The 11,264-nt window shown below is 41.5% G+C and overlaps 1 protein-coding gene across 1 annotated transcript; it reads left to right on the forward strand.

The window, feature by feature from the left end:
• Positions 1-7,414: 7,414 nt before the first annotated feature.
• Positions 7,415-8,671, forward strand: LOC124270234 (putative uncharacterized protein DDB_G0290521). The gene has a single exon (XM_046705272.1). The coding sequence runs from the start codon at positions 7,415-7,417 to the stop codon at positions 8,669-8,671; it is 1,257 nt and encodes a 418-aa protein (XP_046561228.1).
• Positions 8,672-11,264: the final 2,593 nt, after the last annotated feature.

Consider the following 11,264-nt stretch of genomic DNA (forward strand, 5'->3'; position numbering starts at 1 on the left):
TAATGGCGATTAATGACCTTGTTGACATCTCGAGCCTCCGCTGATACAACTCAATCAAAAGACATTACATATGTTATAAATACCCGGCTATGTCATTCATCATACGTGACTGGTCCAAGCACATATCTACGAGATTGTTGTAACTCAAAAGACTTTATGGGCTTCGCGTCAGATGCAGGATTATCACAGCCTGATCGGCAACAAGTGAGGGATGGCGGCCATGGTCGTCCATTTCGTAAGTATATTTACATTTACAAACTTCATTTCACAAGACGGACAAACGTGTTGACATGTTTTTTAGCCACCTCAGAAAAATTGATCTGCATTTATATATTACAATATATCATTGATACCAGCTTCATTAGATTGTTTAACCGTCGGTTCAAACGATGAAGAAAGAAATTAGGATTTTCAAGCAAACCACGTACAGAGAAGATGTTTTTATGCACAAGAAGTGTCCTACTTGATTGTTCTCACTTGTCAATAATGTCTTATAAAGACTTAAAGTTGAATGCACTCATGTAGACCACTACGATATTTGCATACCTATACTTTTAAAAGTAATTAAAATCGAAATGTTTTACTTTAGCGTGCGACTTCGGGTAAAATGGGTTTGTGTTTGTAAGGCAGTTACGTATCTCAACAAATTGTCTTCGTTACGCTTGAATGAGGTAGCGAGACAAAACATGCTTGAACAATGCGCTTCGTCTGAAGACACACCCAGTTGATTATGCATGTTTTATGCATGTTTAGGCATGAATCATCGTGCTATACGTACGTATTCCATGCGTACCCACATTATGTATGTTATTTAGGTTTACTGGGTGAGTGTTTTGTTACAACACTGGATTACGAGGACGAGGGAGTGAGTGAATATGGTTTTACGCCGCTTTTAGCAATATTCCAGCAATTCCACACCAGGAATGGGCTTCACACATTGTACCAATATGGAGAATCGAACTCAGCTCTTCATTGTGCCAAGCGAACGCTGTAACTAGGGTTGCCACCCCACAGAGTTACGAGAGACTACAATACATAACAATATGTTATATATGACATGCAGATACTTAACTTTACCTGAAGTTGAATACATATGCTAACTAACCATTTATTCTATAAGCAAATATATCGAACGACTTTTGTTTATTGTACTTGTAAACAAAACCCCTAATCCCATACAGTTAGCTAACTGCATTCAAAAGCATATATACTGTGACATTGTTGGTACTGCCCATGTATTTCTACACGCATGCACGCACGCTCCCGCAAGCATACGCACGCACTTGCACACGTGTCTACTGAGGAATCTACTAAATCCGTTATCATTATTGCTTATCCTTTTTATTTCAAATTTGTTATGATACTTTTACACGTACTCTTTCGTATCTCTCCACCGATAGTTCTTAAAGCATAAACTGTTTCCGTTCCGCTTTGAAACCAATATGAATATGCGATAACCCTTTTAAGCTATTCAAGAGTATACGTTTGCCAAGCCATAAGAAGTGCCAGGGCACACGCATTATTTCAAATCAGTTTTATAGAAAATAGCGTGTTGCACGTGTGTACATTACCAATCTGGAATTAAAAGGAAGTAGTAACACAGAGAATTTGAATGACAATTTCTGCGCCTGAGTTTTATCCACATCGAAGTGCCTATTCAAAAATATAGAATCAGTGTTTCTTGTAGTCTTGTGACATGTCGATGAAGACAAAGCTTTATGCAGACCAATATATTTATATATGGTGTTAAATTGAACATGACCTCATACCAAGCTCGCGGGATTGGAAGGATACATATGTTGACAACCAAACCACTGAGCCTGACTGTCTGGTTCCGTCCCACACTACGATCTTAGCACTAATATCATCATAACTCCCATCGGTTTACGTCGCTCTTAGCGCTAATATCGCTCTGAAGACCTGGGCCCAGGTTTTCAAGCTCTCTTACCGCTAAGGTAGACCTAAGTGCCATACGTTAACATTAACTTACGACTATCTTAGCGCTAAGAGAGCTTCTAAGATCTAGGCCCTGATTCATAACGCTACATCTTAAGACCAGCATAGCTAACTGGGGCTATATTTATCTACAGGAACCTTCACATGTCATACGTAAGTATAACGTTTAGTATGTATGCCCAATGTAACATTGTATATACGATGTTGAATTCTACATAATATAGACAAAATAATTAAGTAAGACATGTAAGGGTTCATGTTTATGCTTTAATAGTAAAACATCAAGGCCCTTTTTATTTTTCTATCCAGGTATGACGGTATATAATATTAAAGTATTACTTTCACATTCCTTGTGAAAACGAAACGTTAATTATTAAGACATCTTAATCTTACACTGAGGTTTTAGCACACATATATATATATATATATACGCATGTACGTGACACTGTATCCTGGAACTGACCCTCCCCAGTGACCTAGCCGAAGGTCATCACGTTACAGGAAATTGTTAGCTGTCGTTCTACGCACGGAGTCACTTGTGGTCACTAGTGACTCCGTGCGTAGAACGACAGGTAACAACTTCCTGTAACATTATTTATTCTACTTCATTACATACAAGGCACATCTTTATATCCGTGATCGATCGCCTGTCGTAGCCTAGTGGTTAAAGCGTTCGCTCATAACGCCAACGATCCGGGTTTGATTCCCCCAATTGGGTAGAATGTGTGATGCCATTTTCTGATGTTCCCCGCCGTGATATTGCTGGAATATTGCTAACAGCGGCGTAAAACTAAACTCACTCACTCACTCATGGATTTCCGGCATCCATATGATACTGTTCCATGATGGATTCACTTGAAGGTGGAACAATGGATATCCGCGAGACCGATTGTTCTAGTGTTTTGTGCATAAATGTCAATTTCTCGACGCCAGAACGAATGTAAACTCCACTAAATATATGCTCTTATGCGTGAGGTATCAGATTTAGTCGTGCCGATTCGAATCCAAAATTCGCCCTGGTTATGATGCTTGGTTTGTAGGCACCATGCCTAGGCTCTGGGTTTCCTAAAACTCGTAGGTAATTGTTACTAATGTAACTTCTACCATTCAAGGCTTCAGCAAAGGTTCCAACCGGTTTTATGTCTGACATGTCGAACGTATATTCCCGTTGTTTTGAGAGGTGAACAATTGGTTTGCCTGTGCATGTATTTGTAATGATTCATACCCTAATGTTTACGGTATAGACAGAATCGATAAATGGACTCTCAGTAGAGATATCTTAAGATTATGAAACGTTTTTAGCTTTGTATTTGAGATTAACCTGGCACGCCGGAATAACTGAAATAGTTTCTGTTTTTACATTCTAAGCCGGAATATTATGCATGAAATTGTTGAAATGCATGTTTTTGACAGTTTAAGAACAGGAGTGCTTTTACAACCAATAAACTGGAGGCTTGAGAATGTTTAAGGTACATTTTATACAGCCTGGCATATCACGTGAAAAGACATGACTTGTTCGGCTAATACTACGCTAAAAATATACCTAACATGTTCATGTCACAGAAGTATTTGTTACTTATGATTTCATGTTGATTTTAATATTCCCTAGAGTCTTATACAGTGGAATCCAAAGTATGCGCTAGGCTAGTGGCTCCTTCTGATCGAGTGCTGTCGCGAGTATTTAGTTAAACGAACATTACATTATCACTGTTAAATGAGGGGAGGGTTCCGGAGAACCTGACAACCGGACAACGTACCTGGATACGGTACTACCGTTTCTCCTCACAGCGGAAAAAAAAGCATAATATTATGTTGTCAATCAAGAGTATTTCGTTATTTAGGCCACGTGGGGCATAGTACAGTTGACAAAAATCATTTTTAAGTCACACGTCCAGCGAGTCACAATTCCCTATAGCATTTTAAATAATACACAGACAATATAGACCAATGAAACGTAGCATATTTATCTTACAAGCAAATATGTTTCCACAAGTAATTATACCCTTGTAATATTTCAGTAATTAGGTAAAAAATACTATTCTTCAAGTAAGTATAGATCATACCTACAATGACGTCATGACTTCATCCCCTGCTATATTAAGGTCACTGTCTTCCTATACATTTGCGACTCCTACAGATGCAGTTTTTAAACCAGTTTTTAATGTTACACGTCTGGGCACCTGCGAAAACCGTGACTCTTGACAAGCGACATTCCTCATAAAATTATGAAATAATTCACTGGGTTGACATGAATTTCAATGATTTTACCTTGTCATTGTAACTTTTAGGTGCAGCTGTAAGTGAGTGAGTTTAGTTTTACACCGCACTCAGCAATATGCCAGCTATATGGCGGCGGTCTGTAAATAATCGAGTCTGGACCAGACGATCCAGTGATCAACATCATGAGCATCAATCTAGGCAACGATGACATGTGTCAGCCAAGTCAGCGAGCCTGACCACCCGATCCCGTTAGTCGACTCTTACGACAAGCATGGGTTACTGAAGATCAATTCTATCCCGGATCTTCACGGGTTCGGGGCAGCTGATTCACAAGTAGGCAAGACAATTATTCACGATAATCAGATCCTTGCACGACTAGGGGACGTAACCCTTAGTATTTGTAATCCATTCGTTTAAATACGTCAAACCATGTTCTCCGTGTAAGGAAAAGGATGGATACGTATCATGTAGGCAACAATTACAAGGTTTGATGTCTTCACGCCCTTATCCGCGAAGTAAAAGTCCAGGCCTGTCACGTTCGCGTAATTGTATACTGAATGACAAAACACCTACCTGTCACGTTTCACGTCCGCAAACATGACACTTAGCATTCTTTGTACTGAGTCTTGTAAACGTCCAGTTGGTGAAATATGATACAGGGGCTTCCTGACTAAGCGTTATGATCATCAATCATTTAAGACAATCAGGGCTTCTATTGACACATTCGGTGGTCAATAAAATACTTATTGCGAGACCCTACACTCTATCATTCGATCAAAGTTGAAATGGCCAATGGGACACTTCAAATATGATTAGCTTTGTCACGAACACAAATTTGAGTGTTAAGGAATCACAATGTAATTCAATGGATATCTATTTCATAATTCATACCTGCCAACTCTCACGGATTTGGCTTGAGACTCGCGCTTATATTACTCTTGTGACGCTCCCAAGGCAACACTGATACATCACAAACATCGCCAAACTGAGAAAAAAAGAAAAAAACTTATATGAAAAATTATATTAAAATCCGTTAAAAATCCCACAAATAGATCTGAACGCATCGTTTTCAGTGAGAAGGGAATTTGCAATTTTGCGTTGGCTTTAGGGATCTTTAGGACCCGGTCGAGAAGGTCGACCTTTGGACCCTGGCAGCTGGAGCTTTCTCTCTCTTGGGGTTGGAAGCTCTGAGAATTTAGTTGTGATTATGTCTGCATTTTCACTGTTTTTCTGCTTTTGTTGAACGCATGTCAAAAGTACGAATAATTAAACTCGTCAACCTTCGCTGTTATTCATGAGACGTGAAGACGACGCAGAATGACTGACGTTTCTCTCACACATTGTCAGTAATAACATTTCCGCATGTTCTAACCGAGACACCGTTTTAGCATCCGTGACCATGTCTCGCATATTTCTGGATAATAGAATATAGGTTCACAGAGTACCACATGGAACATGTTACATAATGAGTGGGTGAGTGAGTTTAGTTTTATGCCGCACTCAGCAATATTCCAGCTATATGGCGGAGGTCTGTAAATAATCGAGTTTGGACCAGACAATGCATTGATCAACATCATGAACATCGATCTACGCAATTGGGATACGATGACATGTGTCAACCAAGTCAGCGAGCCTGACCACCCGATCCCGTCAGTCGCCTCTTACGACAGGAATGGGTTACTGAAGATCACTTCTAACATGGATCTAACGGGATCGGGTGGTCAGGTTCCCAGACTTGGTTGACACAAGTCATCATATTCCAACTGCGTAGATCGATGCTCATCACTGGATTGTCTGGTCCAGACTAGATCGTGTAAGGACCGCCGCCATATAGCTGGAATATTGCTGAGTGCGGCGTAAAACTAAACTCACTCACTATGTGTGCTCAAATTACGGATTACTCATTGCTTTTTCGAATATCACAGGCATCTTAATCTGATGTAGTTGTTTGTTCCAGATGTGGACTATCCTGTTCATCCTTGCAACAGAGCTGCGAGAGGTATCCCCGTCCCCCCTGCCTGTAGCCCAAGGACTGATTAGGAATCCACTCCTGCCAGCTGGGGATACCATAGCGCTGGGCAGATATGATCAACACGGACGACAGAACGCCATTCACAAACGGGATAAACCTGACGTGAACAGTTTCAAGACCATGCGGTTGTCACAATCTCATCGTCAGAAAAGGAAATATACGATGACACATTCTCCTGTGCCCCATGCGAAGACCCCGAGTGTGCAATCATTGGAAAAGGTTCCCACAGCTCTTGGGCCTCTACGGAAACTTCAAACCCCAAGTAAAACCAGTAATGATCTTACGAAAGGGTCTCGCATATTCGCTACAGGGAAGTCTGTAGAGCAAATTGCAGAAGCGTCCAGGATGAAATATGAAAAACACAAACCTTTGATTGTTATCAAAGAAAGCAAACCCGTTCCCCTTCAGAAACAAGGCGTGGACAGAAAAGAATCTCACAAGTACCATTTTAAAAATGTATTGGTCAGTATAATGGAGATATCTAAAGCTCTGGACAATATAGCCACGGTGCTGAGAAATGCAAAACAAAGTTTGAATGGAACTGAAGAAATCGACCGGCTTTTAAATAAGTACATTAGAATTATTCTTTCTGCATATGCACAACCACAAGGCCTGCCGACCGTTTACATGCCTGCGAGGCAAGGGCCTTACAAGCACGTTTCAAGCCGAGCAATAGGGGACCACACACCAATGACCCTAAAAGACGCACTGGCACATATGATATCTGTATCTGAGAGAGAAAAGGGTCACATTCCAATGAATTTTACCCCCTACCAGAAGATAATGGCAAAATATGCTATAAAACAAAAACAAATGCGGTCAATTTTGGCGTTCATAGTAAACCCTTATTTGCTTCGACCCCCCAAACCTTTGTCAAAGAAGAACCCACCAAACTCCATCAGGGCTCAGACGAAACCTACCCCTCCTGTGCTGACGCCATCAAGAAGCACACAGACGAAACCTACCCCTCCTGTGTTGACGCCATCAAGAAGCACACAGACGAAACCTACCCTTCCTGTGTTGACGCCATCAAGAAGCACACAGACGAAACCTACCCTTCCTGTGTTGACGCCATCAAGAAGCACACAGACGAAACCTACCCCTCCTGTGTTGACGCCATCAAGGAGCACCCAGACCCCTAAACGTTTTCGGAATCAGTTAGTATCTTTTGGTAATCCCAGTCTGACTACTAGTCAGCATGCAAACATGAGGCATCTTGCAAATCGTGGACCGTTTGCAGCTCCTTCCCCAGCAGCTAAGGTTAATCAGAATCAAGCTCCGACTCCTACAAGTGCCAGTATTAATGAACAAAAGCAACGTCCTTCAACCTCAGCGGCCGCCCAGTCATCATCTGCCAGACAGCCTAAACGTACCATCCAGCCCAGGAGTACTCAACGCCCACAGTCTAATGGCGGAAGAAGGCAGCTTCCTCAAGGCCAGACGAGTCCAGCTCGGACTACCAATGGCCGGATCAGTCAGCCCCCGAGTAGCCACGCATCAACAACCCGGGGACGATCTGCTGATCAAATAACCCCGACCCAAAGGCAAGTAGGTAATCAGAGAACCTCACTTCGTCCTGGCGTTCAGACGAAACCGTCACAAAATTCAAACAGACAGCGTATTGGAACTAGACAGAGCAATTCGGCGTCACGTTTAAATCGTCAAACTCCAAATACCAGTCCTAAAACAGGACGGAGACGAACCTCTAACCAGCAATCAAATTCTGTAAGTTCATCAAGAGGTGGCCAGAGAAGAGAAGTTAATTCTCCAGCAAGTCGGGTTGTAACTTCTTCTCGTCAGACAAGCCGTAGAGGAAACACAAATATACAACCAAACGGCCTTGCTGCCAGCAACAACCGTCAGTCGAATCAGAAAGGGCAAAATCTTCAGATGAATAAACCTAGAACATTAAACCGTAAGGATCCCCTTCTGCAGTCTGACGCCCTTCGGAGGACCGAAGAAGTTAAGCCACAGTCTACTTTTCAATCTATTCAACAGAGGCAATCACGTGGCAACTCCATCCGCCAGAACAACCAAAAGCCTCGACAGCCTAATATTCCTTCCAAACAAACACATATGCGCTCCAAACCTGTCCCGCAACATCATAAAGAACCGAATCAACGTAAACAGGGGCCAAATGTCCACTCACGACAAAACCCTTCTAATCAGCGTCAACCATCCGCTCATCCCCTAACCCATAGTAGGGTGAAACCCAGGACTCAAAAACCAACAAATCGAAACCCAGGCAACCAGGGAGGACAGAACAAGGATCCATCACAAGTTTTTGTCAACAAGCGGGTACGGTCAAATGCTCCTCTGGAAACGGTTCTCATTCGAAATCACCGTCCGAAAAATGGTAAGAAAGTTGATATTTCAATCGCACTAGATGGACAAAGTGGACTTTCCCTTACAATGAAAGACCCTTCACAGCCTACCAACTTTATTCGTGGAGCAGCCACATAGTGTCACGACATTCTATAACACATAAACCTTTCTACAACGACAGCACTGGATCTAATATGGCGAAAGCATATTCCAGTCTATATCATAAAATGAAGAAGGAAATAAGATTTGCTCAAATGTTTTGCTTGAGCGCTTCATTTTCATAAATGACAATTACGGTCAAATATTATTGAACTAAGAAAGAAACTGAAATTCCTGCACACAATCAGCTGACATTTGTTTTGATATCCAGAATCAGTACATTTATAAATGAAGGGAATTGTGGAAACATGAATTATGGAATATTGCTATAATTTATCATGTTGCCACCACACATGGATATCAGTTCAAGCTGGAGTTCTTCATCAACACAATGGTGTTCTTCATCAATGAACCCACATTTACAACGACTGTGCGCCATCACCTTACTTCTGACTGGGCTGTTCATCAAGTTCAAACGAACACGATGCCACTAAATGAAACCTGCTATTCTGACAAACATCGTGCAGCCAATACCTTCTTCTCTGTTACTCATATGTCTTTTCTTTAAATGAATAATCTTTCTTATCTGAGATCGAAAAACTTGAAATAAAACATGATAATTCAACTATTTCCACTGATTTGTTTTTAGCAGATAAATTCATCATAATGGATAGAAGCGACAAACCCCTTTCCACATTCATAGGAAATCTCTGCCAAACCCAGAGTCGATTGTGCAATTGTGACTATATCATGATATATTTGTATTACAGCTGTATTATGTTGTTTGTAAACAAATTTGGTCTGAACCAGACAATCCAGTGATTCTCACCACGCGATGCGATGACAGAGCATGTGTTTATGAATCACGATGAAATAGTGATGATACCAGGTGTTCGCGAGAAGGTGAACGTTTCCTGCCCCACTGGTGGCACCCGTGATAAACATTTGCAAAGTCTGGTCATTTGTTCACCTGGAATAATTGGGGAACGTTTGGTATAAGTCAAATAGGGACTGCAGCGGACATCATTAAACTTCCGTAATGTCCTCCACATGCCTACCATAAAACATCTTGAAAGCTTTACTGAGGCCTTGAATGTTGTAACCTTGATCAGACAACTTCTGAGCAAGAGTGGTACGACGCTCTTTGGAATCCTGATAAAAAGAGCACGCTCGATTGTACCTGAACAGTTGTGAAATGTAAACACCAAAGGCTGGAGCTGTTGGAATATTGCTCGACATGAAAGGGAAATTGACTAGGTGAAAGTTGAAATCATATCTTTTGTCATACAGCTTTGTGGAGAGTTTTTTGTCACTCATTATGCATAGATCTAAATATGAAACAGTTGAGGCGGTCTCACTTGTCTCTAATTTCAAGTTCAGGTGGGTAAATCAGTGGAAGGCAATTGGCTATTTGATGGTTATTGAACGATAGTAAATCATCGGTGTACCGAGAGGTTCAGTTAAACTTCTTGGCCAAATTACCTTGTTGTGATTTTGCCAACCCAAGCAAAAATTCTGATTCATATGCATAAAGAAACAGATCCGCACGGAGGGGAGGACAATTGGTGCCCATGGGGATGCCTACCTCTTGGCGAAGTTCAGCATTTCACATATTTTTTTTCTCGGTAAACTTCAAATGACATTTGCTTTCATTTTTGACAAATTGTCGTGAACCTCTGAAGATAGATATGTAGGTATATCTCTGTTCACCACGTATGTTTACAAAAGCCACATGAATCAAGTTTGTTTTGTGGGATAGTGGTATACAATGTTGAAAAATGAAAGGTTTTGACAGAACGGAACTCGGTCACTGAATACAGTGCTTTAGTTACAACTGAAGGATCAAGAATGTCTCACAGCCCAGCAACCGCATCACATACCTCCCACTCCCTACTGAAGCCCTAAATGTCGAAAGTTTAGATTTTGGCGTTGAATTTTTACGTTTATAGTTCTTTGTTTCCATTAAAATACAACATTCAAAAGACAAAGCGTCTGCATAGCGGACGTCCTGTGCAAGGATAGATGTTGTGCAACGTTAGACAGCAAACAAATACTTACATTATAAGGAAATTGTGACACAAGTGTGTTTACTGGTGTGTTTACTGGTGTGTTTACACAGAGTCGGACATTTTTACCTGATTTGGTGAATACCTGGTATCATCGCCGGTGTTCAGTGATCCAATCATGACTCTATCATCAATATGTTGCCATATATATTTCTGCTAAAATAACACGCTTGAAACTAATAGTTGTGGGTTCGAATCACAATTGAGGTTTGTCTGCATCCTACCCGTGCTCGCGGGTTTCACCAAATTAGTAAAAGTCTCAGATCTGCACTACGTCGGACTTTCCTCCCACAACAAGCTGACATGCCGTGATGAAGTGGAATTCTATTCACTCACTCACGCATTCCTCTCAAACAACATGCAGTGAGTGAATGAGTTTAATTTTACACCGCACTCAGCAATATTCCAGCTACATGGTGGCGGTCTGTAAATAAACGAGTCTGGACCAGACAATCCAGTGACCAACAGCATCAGCATCGATCTGCGCAATTGGGAACCACTGACATGTGTAAGCCAAGTCAGCGAGTCTGACCACCCGTCACTCGCCTCTTACAAGCATGGGTTGC

This window comes from Haliotis rubra, unplaced genomic scaffold (genome assembly GCF_003918875.1).
Source record: "Haliotis rubra isolate DU_JTF1 unplaced genomic scaffold, ASM391887v1 Scf150, whole genome shotgun sequence".
Taxonomy (NCBI): domain Eukaryota; kingdom Metazoa; phylum Mollusca; class Gastropoda; order Lepetellida; family Haliotidae; genus Haliotis; species Haliotis rubra.

Bases quoted from the DNA above. Each gene is read 5' to 3' on its own strand.
- LOC124270234 (XM_046705272.1), top strand. From the start codon at position 7,415: ATGAGGCATCTTGCAAATCGTGGACCGTTTGCAGCTCCTTCCCCAGCA.